The following is an 18272-nucleotide window of genomic DNA, read 5'->3' as shown; positions in this document are numbered from 1 at the left end:
GCGGCAATAAGTGATGGGTTGTTAGAATTTACTTATTTTTCCTGCCTTTTCTGTTTCTGTAGGCTTATCAGTTAACTCCTCCACTGAGAAAAGAAGAAGGTATATGTAATCCGAAGCTGATGGGATTATGTTAGTTCAGAAGCTTTTCCAAGATAGTACCTTGTTAAAACAGTGCAGCAGGTTACTAACGAAGAATTATTGCTACAACTGAAATCATAAAAAATACTGTGAATCTTGTCCTTTTTTTTAACCGTTAGCAAGACCTGGCAAACTATAATGTATCTGTGTGGAAATTACCTACTTTCTCTAAAAGCCTGTGTGAAAATGATTAGCACTTATTAGAAGTACATATTGTGTACCCAGAAAGAAGTGAGCATTATTCCTGTGGAATACTTTAATAATGTCAACCTTGTATTCATTTAAACCACTTGAATCAGCTTTCTCGTTGTCTGAATACTCTTCCCACTTATGTTGTGTCGTCAATATGTGGGGCAAGAGCTCCTTCCTGAAATAACATGCCCACTCTGACTGTGAACACTACTGCATTAAATTTTTAGGCTGGAAAGATGAGGTTAGTAAAGAGAGATGTTATGGCAAAATTGGGGAGAGTCCGTGAAAAATGTGCCATTTTGACGCTCTGTCATCATATTTGTGGTTGGATTCTTCTAGGCCTGGAAAGAGTACAGTGCTTATAGTCCAGATGATTGGGTGGAGGGCTGTGGGAGGTGGAGTATGACATCCTAGGGAAATACATGACCCTGAGATCTCATCCTTTCCTCAGTAATCTGTCTGCCTGAGTGCCATAAGCTGCTCCTGCTCCTAAGACTTAGAGAAGTAGATTCTGTAGTCTTCTTCAGTGTTCCCTTATGCTATTTTACGATGCCCATTTTAGAAAATCTTGCTAATTAACGTAATCCCACCTCCTTCAGATTTACTCTTCTTTTTCCTCAGTACAAGTATTACATCTTAAGCTTGCTGATTCATTCTGTTCTGAATAGCTTTTTTTTTTTTTTTAACTCTTAGATCTATTTTTTTTTCTAACCATTGAGTGATTTTTCTGGTTTTATGTTCTCACTGACTTCTGTATCTTTCTCAACTTTTAAACGTGGAGCAGTACAAGGTGCCATCGTAAGATTTGAGTAGTGTTGCACATGACAGTAGATCCTTGTTTGAAAGGCATAGTTCTGAAATTTTCCTGCTTTTGTGCAGCTTTTTTTCCCCTCTCTTTTGAGCTTCTATATTTCAAGTAATTTTTGAGTATCTCTTAATCTTCCATTGAATTAATATATGAAATTCTTTTTCTGCTGTTAAAGGAAAATTTTGCTGCCAGAGATAATTCTTTGCGTTATATATCAATTTTTTATACTGTTCTGTTTTTTAAGTTTTATGTCAATTTGATGAAATGCTTTAGGTTGATCACTTGCATGTGGCATATGGTAAATTTTCTGTCACTTGCTTTCTTTTGACTATGATCTGGTTCTAGCACATATGAAGTAAATTATATGTGTGTTTTTGCACCGTTTCTCAGATATTGCAAGATCTAATAGGGCATACTGAATCATGATGGACATACTGAATCAAACTCTGTTTAATTTGTGCTTAGCATATTGTAAATTTTCTTTTTTTGATAAAATGTGTTCACTCATACAATCAAAATTTTGGTAAGTCAGAGCATCAGCTCCTCCTGCACGCCATTGGTTAGTGGAGGTTGCCTCAGGTGAGCATCGTGTTGCAGATAGATTTTTTCCCCAAGTATCTCTGATTAACAGTGGTATGTATATTTTGGAAGGTTATTGAAGAAATTGAAGAAATGATGCAGGAATCTCCAGACCCGGAAGATGATGAAACGCCAACCCAGTCAGATCGGCTGTCAATGCTGTCCCAGGAAATCCAGACTCTTCAGAGGTCCAGCACAAGCAGTTACGAAGAGAGTAAGACACCCTCCTTAAATCCATGCTCTTCGTACTTCCTTTGTATTTCACACCATCTCCAGAAAGCTTTGGCTCTTCACTGGCTGTGATACACACCCCTTTTCAGCCCTCCAGTAATGTGAGGGCATATTTTGATCATTGGTCAGGGACTTTGTCATGTTCACCTTCGGATCCCATACTAGTCAGTTTGGGCTGCTGTAACAAAGTCACGCATGCCCGCGGCTTACTGCTTACTTATTTTCTCAGAGGCCCAGAGGCTAGAAGTTCAAGATCAAGGTGTCAGCAGGCTTGGTTTCTTCTGGGACCTCTCTCCTAGGCTTGTAGATGGCTGTCTTCTCTCTGTCCTCACGTGGTCTTCCCTCTGTGTGTCCCTGTCCTAACCTGTCATTTTATAAGGACACCATTCATACTGGATTAGGGCCCACCCTAACAACCTCATTTTAACTTAATTAAAGACCCCATCTTCAAATACAGCCACATCCCGAGGTACTGGGGATGAGGGCTTCAGTGATGTCCTAGCCTCACTCATGTGAGAAGTGCTAAGAAAAAAAAATGGAAAGGGGGTTTCAGGGAATAGTCTTTCATTTTCTCAATCTTCAAAAAAATTCACACATTGAGGCGCACATGATCAAGTATGTATTTAGCTTAATTCATTTGAATCCACTTGTGTCTCTCAAAGTGCTGGAACCCTGCTCAGCTGTGTGCAATATCTCATCGGCAGGCAGTTTCTGTGCTCTCCCTTGGCTTCCATGTCTGTTCTTCTCCTTCTGTGAGCCTTTTCTGTGTTGGCCAGAGTGCTGTCTGTGGGATGGCTGAGTTAGACAAGTAAAGAATGCTGTTACACTTCTCAGCCTTCTGAGAAGTAACTTTGCCCATCTGCCTCTGCTCAGACCTGCCCACCAGAAGTTTTAGGATTACAAGAAGATCTCCAGCAGTTTAACTGTTTAGAATATGATCCTTGGTATAAAACCATTGCTCTCTTGGTATAAAACGCCCTGTGTGCTGCTCTCTTGAAACATTTTTTTGTCTTAGTGTTTGCTGTGCTTTGCTTTTGGTCACAGGAGTCAAAAGGCTCTCTGTATGTGAATTAAATGAACTCCTGGAAGAAATTGAGAGCGCCATCAAGGAGTATTCTGAAGAGCTGGTGCAGCAGTTGGCCCTGCGAGATGAGCTGGAGTTTGAAAAGGAAGTGAAAAACAGCTTTATTTCTGTTCTCATTGAAGTACAAAACAAACAGAAAGAGCATAAAGAAACAGCCAAGAAGAAAAAGAAACTCAAGAATGGCAGCTCTCAGAATGGGAAGAATGAGAGAAGTCATATGCCCGGCACAGTAAGTGGTGTTTTGCGGGAGTCCTTGGGCGGAAGGCAAACAGGGCCCTTGTGTGTGTGTGTGTGTGTGTGTGTGTGTGTGTGTGTGTGTGTACACGCGTGTAGGGGTGCGGGCAGGCATGTGTGCTGCTCACACTGGAGCACAGGTGGGCCTCTGGGCCAGGACACCGCTGTGCTCAGCTCTAGCAGAAAGGTGTTTCCTTGGTGAGCATAGGATGGTTATCCGGGTAATTCAATACGGAGGTGTCCAGGAAGGAATCAGTGGAAGGAATGGGGGGAGTGGAAGAAAGAGGATATCTTAAAGGTGACCATTTTAATACAACAAAATGTTAGTAGTGCTTATTTATGTTTGGCTGGTGGGCTTATGAATGGTATTATTTTGTTTTTGCTGGTGTTGTATGAGTTGTATAATAAAAGCCTTAAAAGGGGCTGCATTTCAAGGTAGCTGAACTGTGCTGAGTCTAAAATCATAGACTGATCTGTAATCAACTTCTCCTGATCTTTCAATGAGTTGGAATACGAAGGCGTTAGAGGCGATTATGTGACATCAGCCATTTGCCCTGGTATTTGGCAGATTATAATATTTCTGACTGATGAAAAAAATTTAGAATATATGAATCTTTGAATCTTTGATTCAATATGAAATTTCTTGTTTTCTGCTTTTTCACGTTTCTTAAGTGGTCCTATTTCATGTAATTCAACTCCATCATAAACAGTAACTAATTATATGAGATGCATTTTCTTTATTTAGAGCCATTTCGTTTTTCCCTGATCAGTTGAGACCTTGTATATTGCCACCATCATTTTGTTTGTATGTGATTTCATTTTTTTTGGAGTATAATTGTTGGGCAAAGGGATCCAATGTTCTTAAAGGAATGTACTTTTTTCATTCATGATTTTGATAAATAATAATACAAATTAACCACAAACTACTATAGTTTGTAAGAATGTAAATTCCATCTTTAAGTTTCGATTTATTTTTCCTAAAGAATACTTTATCAGAGAAGTGGTTCAATTAACTAGACTCTGATGGAATCCAGAAAAGAGAATGCAGTTCTAGGTTGCTGGATCACCAAAGAACAGTTGATACAAAAAGAATCCCACCGTTTAGCCTTTTCATTGTCTGCTTTTGACCTGTGAGTAAATGGGTATTTTCTTAGTGTAATGTCCACTTGCTTGTTGAAAGGACATAGCTCATGAACTGGCTTTGAAAAAGTTCTCAGATGTGGTACAAATATTTTTTGAGAAATGGCACTGTTGATTAAAGAGGTGTTAGTTGCTTCTAGTGAGTGACTACTTTGGGGAAGCAAAAAACCCGCAAACCCAAAACCTTTGAATATATACAGTTCTGGAAAGTTTGCTTTCAATTTCTGGAGCAAAATTTATATGTCATATTTTTTAAGAAATCGCACATTTTAAATTGCCCCGTGGGCAGCCCAGGTGGCTCAGTGGTTTAGCGCCGCCTTCAGCCCAGGGTGTGATCCTGGAGACCCGGGATCAAGTCCCGCATCGGCTCCCTGCATGGGGTCTGCTTCTCCCTCTGCCTGTGTCTCTGCCTCTTTCTCTCTCTGTGTCTCTCATGAATAAATATATATTTTTTTAAAAAATAAATTGCCCTCTTATTCAGAGTGATTTAACAAAATGCCTACTTAAAAAGTCATAGCATGGTTGGTAATTTCTATCTGCCTGCTTTTTAGAATTACATGTAAACCCTCCATTTATTGGTGTTAACACTTGGCTGAGGGAAATAAATTTTATCCCTAGAGGGGTTTAAAGGCTTCTTTTTGTAACTCCCATATAAAAAGGGTTAGAGTGGATTCATGGTGTAATTGTACATGGCATTTATATTGGGAAATGGATTTGGCAAGGCAACATTTAGATCTTACTTGAACCTTTATGAGTCTTGAAATAGATTCATAGTAGTAGTCACTTTTTTCCACAGTATTTGGACCTGTGAAGTTACTTCTTGAGTACTGATCTACTATTAGTAACAAAACCTTTAATCAAGTCACTAATGGCATCGTTAAGCTTGTAGTACCTCCTAGAAGCTGGAAAAAGACCATCCTGTCTGTTGAAATCTATGATTCTGAAAATAGTGGTAGATGGCTCAAAAGAACCCTGAAGTGAAGCAGGCAATTGGATAAACAGATTGTAAAAAGTATTACCTTGTTAAACGTTTTGTGTAACATGCAGTTTGGCCAAGGCCTTTTTTTGTGAATTAGCTATCATCAGTGATACAAATGTCTAAAAATTGGTGACCTTCTTATAAATAACCATGCATTATCTGTTTTCTAATAACATTGGTCACTTCTTTCTTTTTACCTTAGATATTTTTGTTTTATTAGCAGGACTTAACTTTCTTTCCTTAAGCGCAGAATAGCTTCCTTCCATTTTTCATGTAACATGTTTCATGTTTAAGGAAACAAAACATCAGTTTGTAGCTGGTATGACACTTTATCCATATTTACTAGCTCTTCTTTGATCCAAAGATACTGTAAAATACTTGGGTGGGAGTAGGGCAGAGTTAAACTCTTTAGGTGTTAATTTTGATTTTGGAGACATTTTGTTTCAAACATTTTCTGTAGTGAAAAAAGAATTGGGGGCTTAGGATGCTAGTTAGAGCATTAGACAATTTTGGGGAGCATGGAAATACTATTAAATGTTAAAGTATCGTGCAACCCCAGTGGCCCAGCGGTTTAGTGCCACCTTAGCCCAGGGTGTGATCCTGGAGACCTGGGATTGAGTCCCACTTCGAGCTCCCTGCATGGAGCCTGCTTCTCCCTCTGCCTGTGTCTCTGCCTGTCTCTTTCTCTCTCTCTGTGTCTGTCATGAATAAATAAATAAAATCTTTAAAAAAATATTAAAGTATCAAGTATTTTATAAAAGTGAAATATTATCTTGTTTTAATTTTTAAAATCTGCCACATGTTGGTTAAGATAAAACAGTATATCTTCCTTCAACAAATACTTGCAGAGTTTTGTCCTTGTGCTAGGTAGGCACTGTTGAAGATGCAGTGGCAAATAAAACAGACTAGGCTCATGGCCTCCTGGAATTGACATCCTAATGAAGGAGACAGGCAATAAAGAAAGAAAGGAAGACTAGACAGTGTAATTTCTGGTAGTAATAAAGGCCACCAAGACAATGGTTGACAGGTACTGTATTGTTAATCAGTATAGTGACCTGCATGCATTTCTTTGAACTGACCATGCTCTTTTGGGCCTTGGTGCTTTTATATATGCCACTCCCTTTTCTGGAGTGGCCCTCTGTTCCTGTTTCCCCGAGTCCACTTGGGAGATTTTTTTTTTTTTTTTTTGACTTCAACGTTTTGGACAAGCATTGTCTTCCTTTCTTAGAAGCTTCCTCTATGGCTCTTCCTCCAATGCAGAATTGACCAGTCTTTCTTTTGGGGTTAATATTATTCCTCTTGACTATTTCTGTTGGCACTGTACACTGTATTGTAGTTCTTAGTTTTCATGTCTATCTCTGTCATGGTTCTCTAAGGATAGGTTACTTTATATCCTTAGGTACAACATTAGGTACTAACAAATTTCTTCTAATAAATGTGTGAAAGAGATAAACTTGCAAATCTGTATTTCTGCCTAGGATTTTTCTGTCAGGTGCCAAACCCATAGAGGCTGAGGAGCCTAGTGATTAAGAATTTTGGGTTAAGAGCTGTGTTTAAATCCTGCTCCTGCCACTGGGTGCATCTCCCTTTGAGTTTTGAGTTTTGGGAGGATTAAATGAAATAATGTATGTAAGACTAGCATATATCCTGAGTAAATGCTAGTTAATACATATCCAATTGCTTACTAGATATTTCTCTCTAAAATTTATTACACTAAAGTTATCATTTTCCTAAAGTTGAATTTATTTCTTATATATTTTTCTTTTGGTTAATGGAACAGTCTACTCATTCACTGAAGTCAGTGGAATTTCTAAGTCAAAGGATATGCAGTTTTTGGAGGGCTTTAAACAACCATCTTTTCAAATTGTTCTACAGAAATGAAACTCAGTAATGGCATAAATGAGCCATTTCCCCACATGTCCAACCAACAGAAGGTATTGTTAGCCTTTTGATATATACTGATCTGAAAGGCAAACAATGGTTTGATTTGTTGACTTCTATATTCTTTTGTGAGTTGCCTATTGAGTCACATTTGAGACTTTTTGGTATTTATGATGATACACATACTTCTGATCTCATAGTGTCATACTCTGTTATCATCATTGGATTAAATATCACCTTGAAAGGAATGCAGCCTTCCCAAAAGCTCATTCACATTGTTTCATTATTTAGCATCTCACCTAATTTTTTGTTCTTTGCACATCACTTAATGCCTGTTTGTTGAATTGAAACTTCACTCACTATAGGGGAGATAGAATCCCAGAGGATTTGGATTTGTCCTATTTGAATTGTTGTTCTATCAGGGATTTTTTGTTGTTGTTGTTGCCAGTCTTCTGTTTGTGTTGAATAGAGTCATAGACTGTTGAATTTCAGTGGCAGTTCTCATGAGTACAAGAACAAGTCAAAGTATACCAGATAAGTTTTAATTTGTTAAAACTTCTTGTTTTAACAATAAACTGGAGATCTACCCAGAGGTTGTCACCTAGAACTACCTGAAGTTGTAAAGAGTGTTTACTTGCTTGGCATCATACTTCAGTATGATGAAATACTGATGGGTGAAATGGACATACTTCCTCCTTTAGGATCCAGTAATGTTTTCAAATTAAAAGTCACATATAAGGTTGTGTTTTCTAAATCTGGGGTTGAGAAGATAGGAATCTGTAGTACCTTTTCTGTTTGCCATGGAGCAAATAGAGAGCTTTTGAGAGAGAGTTTTCCTGTGTTGGACTTAGCACCAGCAAAAATGAGTAGTTGCTTTAGTCTAACCTGAAGAAGTTTATTTTGAAAACTTTTGGGGTATTAGGAATCAGTAACTGTGTTATCAAAAGAATTAATATTGGCCCATTGCTTTTGGGGTTGGGGGGAGATAACTGCTTAAAGATGCAGACAGCTAGGACTTAGATGATACTCTTTCTTGTATGTATCTTTCTTTTACAGATGCATTACTCTGGATTTATGACTCACTTAGCTCATATTATGACAAATAGTCAAATCTATTTTGTTTCTCTTTCACATGCAAAAATGCCCCAGTAATAGGTTTTCATTTAATCTTCACCAATGCTGACTTTAAGAGAAATTTATTTTCATTTAGGTAGCTCTTATTAGATTATTCTAAAGTTATTCCAATTTATTCTAGCTCTTAACTTGGAAGGATCTGTTCTGACACAACTACTTGAATTTGGGGCTTTTGTTTAAAATAAGTTGGACCTGGATTTTTTCTACTCTTCTTTTTAATTTGGAATTTTCAAATTTTTTACATTTGCTAAGATGATTTAGACTGAGGGCTGACAAGGCAAACTACTGCCTGAGGGTCAAATTGGCCCTTTGTTTTATAAATAAAGTTTTATTGGAACATAGCCATATCTGTTCATTTCCATATGGTCTTTGGCAGTGTTGGTGTTACAAGGACAGAATTGAATAGTTGTGACAGACTGTGTGGACTGTAAACTAAAATATTAACTCTCTGGCCCTTTATAGGAAAAGTTTGCCAACCCCTGATTTAGGCTAAAATTTAATACAACTAAAAATTTGAAGAAAAAAAGATGCAAACTCCATTTAAAGTGGATTTGTATAAAAAAGATCACTATATTATGACTAAAATTTATTATATAATGTAGCCTTGTTTTATTTAAGAATGTGTTGAATTGTTCCTTTCTTCAGGGCCCCATCCAGCAACCTGAGTACCTATAGACAGTGATGCCTTGGCCAGTCCATCTCCAAGCCACTTGCTTTAAGGCACTCTGCCTAGCAATAGACTTTTGTGCTCTATGTATCAGATTCCCAGTAGCTAAGTGAAGATAGCCAGCAGGTAGACCAGTTGTCAAGTATTTGGGGCCGAATGAAAAACTTAAAAATATTGGCAGTCCTCTGGGTAAACTCTGCTTATAGACAGTAATAAAAAGTAGTTTAAAGAAGGTAGAGGAGAAGTGGAAAGGAGCTGATCCCACTTCACCACTTTTTCTAAGTAGTGGTACTCAAGAGGATAAAGTCTGCCCTATTTATGTAAATGTAAATATTAACACATTTTCAGCAGTAATTTGTTGGTTATATTTGAGCATTTCTGTGTGATTTTTTTTTTAAAGTAGAGTCAATGTACAATGTTACATTAGTTTCAGGTGTTGTACAGCATAGTGATTTGGCAACTCGGCACATTACCCTATGCTCATCGCAAGTGTAGCTACCATCTGTCATCATACAATGCTATTACAATAACACTGACTATATTTCCTATGCTGTACCTTCCATCCTGGGACTTATTCATTCCATACCTGGAAGCCTGTAGCTCCTATTTGCCTTCACCCATTGTACCTCCCTTCCCCCAGCAACTACCAGCTTGTTGTCTGTATTTATGGGTCTGCTTTTGGTGTTTGCTTGTTTATTTGTTCACTTATTTTTTAGATTCCACATATAAGTGAAATCATATGGAATTTGTATGACTTATTCACTTAGCATAATACCTTCTAGGTCCATCCATGTTGTTGCAGATGGTAAGAACTCATTCTTTTTTCTGGCTGAGTAGTATTCCATTGTGTATCTATAACACATCTTATCCATTATTTATCGATAGGTGTTTTTTGACCTTTGTAAATAATGCTGCAGTAAATTTAGGGGGTGCATATATCTTTTGAGTTAATGTTTTTGTTTTCCTTGTATAAATACGCAGTAGTGGATCATATGGTATTTCTATTTTTCATTTTTTTTTAGGAGCCTCCATGTTGTTTTCCACAGTGGTTGCTTCAATTTGCATTTCCACTAACAGTGCATGAGGAGGATTCCTTTCCCTCCACATCCTCACCAACACGGTTATTTCCTGTCTTTCTGATACTAGCCACTCTGACAAGTGTGAGATGGTATCTCATTGGGATTTTTGATTTGTTATTTCCCTGAGGGTTAGTGATGTTGAACATCTTTTCATATTTCTGTTGGCCTTCTGTATGTCTTTGAGAAAATGTCTATTCAGGTCCTGGGCTTTCTGTCCTGTTTTGTTGATGTGTATGACCATTTTTGTGCCAGTACCATACTGTGTGATTACTATAGTTCTGTAGTATATCTTGAAATCTGGGATTTTGATGTTTCCAGCTTTGTTCTTCTTTCTCAAGATTGCTTTGACTATTCTGGTCTTCTGTGATTCCATACAAATTTTAGGATTATTTGTTCTAGTTCTATGAAAAGTACTATTGGTATTTTGGTAGGGATTATGGTGAATCTGTAGATTGCTTTGGGTAGCATGGATATTTTAACAATATTTGTTCTTCCAGTCCATGAACATGGTATATATTTCCATTTGTGTTGTCTTCATTTTCTTCCATCAAAGTCCCCCCCCCCATCAAAGTTTTATAAAAGTTCTCAGAGTATAGATCTTTCACCTCCTTGGTTACGTTTATTCATACATAGTTTATTCTTTTTGATGCAATCATAAATTGGATTGTTTTCCTAATTTATCTTTCTGCTATTTTGTTATTAGTGTAAAGAAACACAAGAGATTTCTGTATGTTAATTTTGCATCCTGCAGGGTTACTGCACTCATTTATTAGTTCTAGTATTCTGGTTCTATAGTTGTGTTAGCTGTGGGTTTGTCATATATAGCTTTTATTATCTTGAAGTGTATTACTTCTAAACCCACTTTATTGAGAGTTTTTATCAGGAACAGATGTTGAATTTTGTCAAATGCTTTTTCCTACATCTATTGAGATGCTTGTATGGTTTTTGTCTTTCATTTTGTTACATTAATGTGATTTGGGGATATTGAACTATCCTTGTATCTGTAGAATAAATCCTACTTAATCGAGGTGAATGATTCTTTTAGTGTATTGTTGAATTTGGTGTGCTAATATTATGTTGAGGATTTTTGCAGATATGCTCATTAGGAATATTGGCCTGTAGTTTTCCTTTTTTTGTAGTGTCTTTTTAAAAAAATTATTTATTCGGGATGCCTGGGTGGCTCAGCAGTTGAGCGTCTGACTTTAACTCAGGGCATGATCCTGGAGTCGTGGGATTGAGTCCCATGTGGGGCTTCTTGTGTGGAGTCTGCTTCTCCCTCTGCCTGTGTCTCTGCTTCTCTTTCTCTATGTCTGTCCTGAATAAATAAATAAATAAATCTTTGAAAAAATTATTTATTCATGAGAGACACAGAGAAAGAGGCAGATATATAGGCAGAGGGAGAAGCAGGCTTCCTCTCGGGAGCCCGTTGTGGAATTTGATCCCAGGACTTGGGATCACTCCCTGAGCTGAAGGCAGACACTCACCCACTGAGCCATCCAGGTGCCTCTGGTTTTGGTTTTGGTTTTGGAGTAATGCTGGCCTCATAGAATGAATTTGGAAGCTTTCCCTTCTCTTCTATTTTTTGGAATTGTTTGAATAGGTATCAACTCTTAATGTTTGGTAAAATTCACCTGTAAATCCACCTAGTTGTGGACTTTTGTTGTTCAGAGTTTTTGATTACTGATTCAGTTTTGTTACTAGTAATCAGTTTGTTCAGATTTTCTGTTTCTTCCTGATTTAGATTTGGAAGATAGTAGGAATTTATCCATATCTTCTAGGCTTTCCAGTTTGTTGACATATAATTTTTTCATAGTAGTCTCTTGCAATCCTTCATATTTTTCTTTATTTTAATGGGCATTCCTAAAAATTAGTGTTAAGGCCATAGAATGGAAGGTCAATGTCGGGTGGAGAGAAACATGCTTATTGTTTTAATAATTCACACCTATTAATTATGAATTAGTTTAGCTATAAAACTTATTTTATGAAAATAGTATTGCCTAGAGAAATAGGGGTCACCATCAGTTTTTGTTTATCATCATGTACTATTTGTTTTCTGCAGTTGTCTTTGGTGACAGGCTGTTAATAATTGAACTTTTATGACCCAGCAGTTAAAAATGAGGTGTCTATTCTTGACTTCTTAAGCCTTGGAGAGGTTTGTTGTTTTTTAATATAACAAATTCACATAAAAGCCATACTATGCCAGGAAATTGTATTCTTATTATACACTTAAAGTATCCATAAATGTTAGGAAATAATTCATAAAATTACCAGGCTTAATTATTTTACTCTAATTTTAGTAGCTTTGAAAATGTTTGCCAACACTTAATTACTACATTAATATTAAATTACATAAAAATTTAAAAAGACCTTCAAATACAACAAATTAAATCAATACTATTCCATCTAACTCCTAATCTTGAAAATCTACATACCACATCTTTCTGTTCTGAGAGCAAAATTCCAAAATAGTGTTTAGTATTCAAGGCATATTCAAATATTTATCTGCTTTGGTATAATTCATATTTTCTAATTTACTTGGATCTGGTTCTTTTTTTCTGCAGAAACTATTTTTCAGTAGAATTTCCTTTATAACTGCTTTATAGTTCATATTAAAAGTATTTGATTTGAAAAGTGTCAAATAAGCAGACTCAATTTTTACATCGTAGGTAATACCTTATATGAATATTTTTGCTTTGTAATTTTTTTACATTTAACTATTGGTTTCAATTCTTTTTTTTTGTATTCTGTGTTTTGATTATTTTAAGATTTTAAAAATTAAAACTTATTCTATAAGTATTTGAAAATCATGTCATTCAAGCTGTTGCAAATGATGTGATTTACAAGGAACAATAATTGTTTGAATTTCACCTTCATTTGAACCTCTTGAGTTTAAAAAATATTAATGGAGTCAGAACATACATTAGGATATGAGTCAGAAATAGATTAAAAGTATTTCTTAATTGCTTTTCCTAACCTTTTTTTTCTGACACTGAACTTTGAATTTGGGATTTTTAAAAGATTTCCTGGCTAGTTAGAGATCTGTGCCAGTGAGTGTCAGCTAAGGCTACTAGAAAAGTCTGGTAGCAAGAAGAGGCTGAATTTCCTGGCCCCCTGGTCAGTTTTGCTCTTCCCTGTCTTAGATCCTGCTTTCTGTCAGTTTAGTTAAGCTGGTGAATGTTCTGTGCAGAGAATGATTTGATATGTTTAGGATTCCAGGAAGGAATTAACAAACCATATCGCTGTATCTGATTTTTGTTTTTCAATTTATATAGTGTTTTCTAGCTCTTTTTCTTGTTCAGAAAGACCTAGAATTACGTGCAAGTGTTACTTGTTTTCAGTTTAAGCTTTTGAGGTGACTTGTATATTTAGTCTTAGTAGTGTCTTTTCTTCATGTTGTCTTCAGCTGCTTAGGCTAGAAACTATAGTCAGAGTGTATTATTTTTCGCAGGTGACATTTCATTTATATGAGGAGGACTTAAACTACTCATTACTTGTTCTGGAGAATAGTAGAAAGATGTGGTTACTTCTTTTTGGGAGCTACGTCCCAAATGTTCTAGCCTTTCTAGGGTAATGTTTTGAATATTTTTGGATATCTGTATTTGCTGAACGCTTTGCTAAGTGATTCCCTTGGACTACTGCTTCATTTAATCCTCACAGCAACCCTGTAAATTTTATTAATATTGCTGCCACTTCATAAATGGATAGATAGAAGCTTAACAGAAGTCTTAGCTCCCAGAGCATGTGTACACTGGCCTGAGCACATGTGATCATTTAGAGGGGTGTGCTAGGGAACCTCAGCCCTGCATTTCTTTTGCTAAGCTGTGTAGGCGTTTTGTCTGTGGCTTGGAGATCTTGGCTCCTTTCTCTCTTCTTTCAGATTTCTGTAATTTTTGTTTTTAATCTCCTATATCTTGTTTATACTTTGTTGCTCCTGGTTTTGTATGGGAAAAGATTCCAATGACTGGAATGACTGATTTTAAGACTTAATACCTATTCACACCAGGGAAGGAAATGGTCATGAGGTAGCTGGCAGTATTCTCATTGTAAATCATGTGGTTGGAGCTCAGGATTGAGTAAACTTCTTCCCCCCTCGTCACTGTGTTACTTTGGCACTTTGTCAGCAGTGAGGGAAACAATAAAGTAAATACTGTAATGCTTAATCATTTTCCTGCTTATAAATAGGCTCCTATCAAAAATTCCATTCTGAGAAGGGCATTTTACAGAGCTGTCAACTCCTTTGTAAAGATATGGTGGAAAACAGATGGATAGATTACAAAATAATTTTAGATTCCCAGAATCTTCAGTAGTGCTTCACTTTATTTTTAAAGATTTTATTTATTTGAGAGAGAGAGAGAGAGACAGTGAGTGTGTACAAATGGAAGTAGGGGGAGGAGAGGAGAGGGGCAGAGAGGGAGGGAGAAGCAGACTCCCCGCCCTGAGCTGGAAGCCCAGGGTGAGGCTTGGTCCCAGGACAGAATCATGACCGGAGCTGAAGGCAGACATGTAACTGAATGAGCCACCCAGGCACCCCTAACTCTTTACTTTGAATTTGAACATTTGGATCCTTCAAATTTAGAAATGGCAGGTTAAATGGAGGCAGGATTAGGCTTTCTGATGTACTTTATATTTCAGTTTATTTAATTAAGCTAAATTAAAGTAAGATATCCTTAATGTCCTTTATTTCATTGAGTGCTCCTAACTAACCATGAGACTTCTGAAAGTGCTTTGATGTGTCTGTGGTACTTTTACTGGAAGAAATATCCAACAAAGAAATGCTTCTCTCCTTCTCTCCACCCCCCCCCCCCAGTAAAATTTAAGCATAGACAAAAATCTTCCCTCTGGCCCAGTTTAGTACCAAAAGCACCTAATCACACCACATCTGCTCTCAAGGTTAAAAATGCAATGTTTCTCAATGAGGTGAGGTTTACTAAAAAGTAAATTTAATCTGTCTCTGAGGTTTTATCTTTTTAAAATTCATTTTGCCTTCCAAAAGGGTGTATTGTTTTTTGGGATTTATAGAGCAGTTGTAAAACTGGCTATTGTGTGCTCTGTGGAGCTCTTTTCCTATTTCTTCCTTGTCCTCCTGCCTCGTCTTTCTGTTCCTTGATCCTTCGAGTTCATTGATCTTCTGCTTGCTACTCTTCTGTTATCCTAGGGGTTTTGTATTTCTTAGTCACTCCATTGTTTTACAAACCTTGTCAACAAGATTATTTGTCTCATTTTATTAATCTCACATTGACTTCCTCCACCAGGTTCTTCAGTGGACTTTTTCAGAATTCTGTCCGTGGACTTCCTTGACAAATAACTTTGTATTTTGTCATGTCATCTTTCTTCTGTTTGCCTTCAGATTATTTTTGTTTTTAGCTCTTTAAAAAAAAGTTTCTCTCCTGCAAGAAGAGGAAAAATTTGTGTCCTCACAATATGGTCAATATGGTTATCCCGGGCTCTAAGACTCTTGGGCTCTGGTCTTATAAGTGATAAACTCTGGTTTAGCAGAATGTATAAATGCCACTGGAGTAGATAACTCTAAATGTATCATTTGGCCGTGCAAATTTGTTATTCTAGAGCAGTTACATTTTAACCTTATGTGACCTCATAGACCCCAACTGGTGTGTGGGTATGTGTGTCTTTTTTTTCCCCCCTCAGGATTTTATTTATTTATTCATGAGAGACACACACAGAGAGGCAGAGACAGAGGCAGAAGGAGAAATAGGCTCCCCACAGGGAGCCCAATGTGGGATTCGATCATAGGACCCTGGGATCACAACCTGAGCCAAATGTAGATGTTCAACCACTGAGCCACCAGGTGCCCTGTGTGTGTCTTTTGATTTGCCTTCTTAAACCATGGATCACCTTGGTTGAGATAATTATTTATACAATTTACAAAGAAGAAACCTTTACAAATGATATTATTAAATCATCTATTTCACAGGTGTGGAAACGGGGGTGTGCTCTCCTGTCAGACATCAGTGACAAGGCTGGGAGAGAACTCTGACCTCTGCTTTCTAGTTCAGTGTTTTTCTATCCCAGTTGACTCTTGAAAATTTTTCTGATTCCACATGCTTTTGAGTAAGGTGTGATTCCTAGTTTCATCCTCAGTTCTGGACATATTTTACTAATTGCTAAAAAATTTTCTAATTTAAGTCAGGAACTATCCATCAAATGCCTCCTGCATGCTGAGGATGGGTTTGTGCTTTGTTGGCACACAAAAGAAGTATCTGACATTATTTGTACTCTTAACCATTGTGAGAACTTAGTTAAACTTATTAAAAATTAACCCAAACTAGAGTATCTTGGTGGCTCAGTTGGTTAAGTGTCCGACTCTTGAGTTTGGCTCAGGTCACGATCTCGGGGTTGTGAGATTGGGCCCTTCGTTGTGTTCTGTGCTGGGCATGGAGCCTGCTTAAGATTCTCTCTCTCTTACTCTGCTCCCCCACTGTCAGCGTGCGTGTTTCTCTCTCTCTCTCTCTCTCTCTCTCTCTCTCTCTCTCTCTCTCAAAACCAAACATTTAACCCAGACCTTTTTTTCTTTAGATCTTGTGCCTCATCCCCACTAAAAAAATATATATGGATTATCTTTTCTTTTACTACTATGAGACCAGCATATATTGATCTCTAATTAAGTGTCAGGCCTGACTGTTAAGGATGCATAGTAAATCCCAGCATGCAGGGGCATAGCCTGGGCATCCAGCTAACACAGCATGTAGTGCGTTTTATGCAGTGATTCTCAAAACCAGGCCAATTTTTCCTCCCTGTACAACTTAGGCAATGTCCCAAAACAGCTGTCACTGTCACAACTGGATGAGTGGAGGGGCAGGGGTGCTAGAATTCTGAGTAGAGGTCAGTGATGATGTTCAGCATGCCACAGTGCACAGGATTGCCCCCACAACAAAGAAACTATCTGACTCCAGATGTCAGTACTCTCAAGGTTGAGAGACCTAGGTATACAGTGGTAATGGCAGTATTCAGAGCAGCTTCTGTGTTCTCAGTGTGTTCTGTGCCTGGCAGTATCTCATGATAGAGGTGTGGATAAACCACTATTGCCCCGAGTTTGAATTGGGGTCGGAAAGGGTGAGTTGAATCTAGAGGACAAGAAGAAGAAGGGACAGGCATACCAAGCAGAGGGAGTGGTGTGGGCAACCATTGGGAGGTGAGAGGCACATCTGGGGCCCTGAGGGTTGTTCATCATGGCTAGAAGTTGAGAGAGAAAGCTGAAGGCGAGAGAGAAAGTAACTCAAGAAGAGGATGAGGAAGTAGTAGCAAAGTGGAAGCATGAAAATGGGTAGCTTTGTATGCCATGCTAAGGCATTTGGTCATCGTGCAAAGGCTATTGTAAACCAAAACGAGGTTTTAAGTGGATCATTACCTGTTCAGATTTGTCTTTTGGGAAGAAAACTTCAGTGTTTCAAGAAATAATTGGAAGGTGACAACTAGAGAGAAATTGACTCGGCTGGTATGCTCCCTTTGGTAGGAGCCGAGCCAAGAAGTGACAGTCAGGATAGGAGAACGCTACATTTCAGGGATACGAAAGGGGTGGGATCTATTGGTTGGGGAGCAGGGAAGAGGGGATGAAGGGTTGGGTCACTGATTCCTGACTTGGGCAAGCGTGGGGAGAACATGTGTACCTCCTCCCTGGAGGGAGATATGCAGGTCTTGTTAATAGCAACCCTGTTGAGCCTCAGGCCAGGCATTTTGGGGGATGCCTGCTTTTCCCGTCAGCTCTGGATGTGGCCCCTGTGATGCAGAGGTTCAGCCTGCCATGTTGGCTCATCCACCCAAGATGGAGCACAAACAGGGCTGCCACAATGAAAACTTGCTATGGGAAGGAGGGGAGAATGGAAATCCTCAGTAGCTGCTGTTCCACATCCCACTAGAGGAGAGTAACAGGACCCCTGTGCACTGGCCACAGAGTGAACTTCTGGGTTGGCCAGTTTGGCTGCTTTTGGTTTTGTTCTCTGAGAGGATCTCTTTTGTCCATTGTCCTTTGTAGCTCATTGGGGAGGGTGTTGAATTCATGCTTCAGCTCAGATGTCACCTCAGAGAGCTTTTCTTTGACCTCCCAATATAAAATAGGCATCCCTTCTTTACTTGACATGTCATAGCTATCAGCTGGGCACACATTATCT

At 38.1% G+C, this 18272-nt stretch overlaps 1 protein-coding gene across 2 annotated transcripts in view; it reads left to right on the top strand.

The window, feature by feature from the left end:
* Positions 1–18272, top strand: part of FEZ2 (fasciculation and elongation protein zeta 2) — a 42539-nt gene that overhangs the window by 11955 nt on the left and 12312 nt on the right. For both annotated transcript variants that reach the window (XM_055327634.1, XM_055327633.1), the window contains exons 4-5: positions 1790–1931; positions 2993–3261. In XM_055327634.1, the coding sequence (XP_055183609.1) occupies positions 1790–1931; positions 2993–3261 (411 nt within the window). The remainder of the gene's footprint in view (positions 1–1789; positions 1932–2992; positions 3262–18272) is intronic.

The sequence above is a fragment of the Nyctereutes procyonoides genome, unplaced genomic scaffold, assembly GCF_905146905.1.
Source record: "Nyctereutes procyonoides isolate TBG_1078 unplaced genomic scaffold, NYPRO_anot_genome, whole genome shotgun sequence".
NCBI lineage: Eukaryota > Metazoa > Chordata > Mammalia > Carnivora > Canidae > Nyctereutes > Nyctereutes procyonoides.
This window is presented reverse-complemented; position numbering and strand designations above follow the sequence as displayed.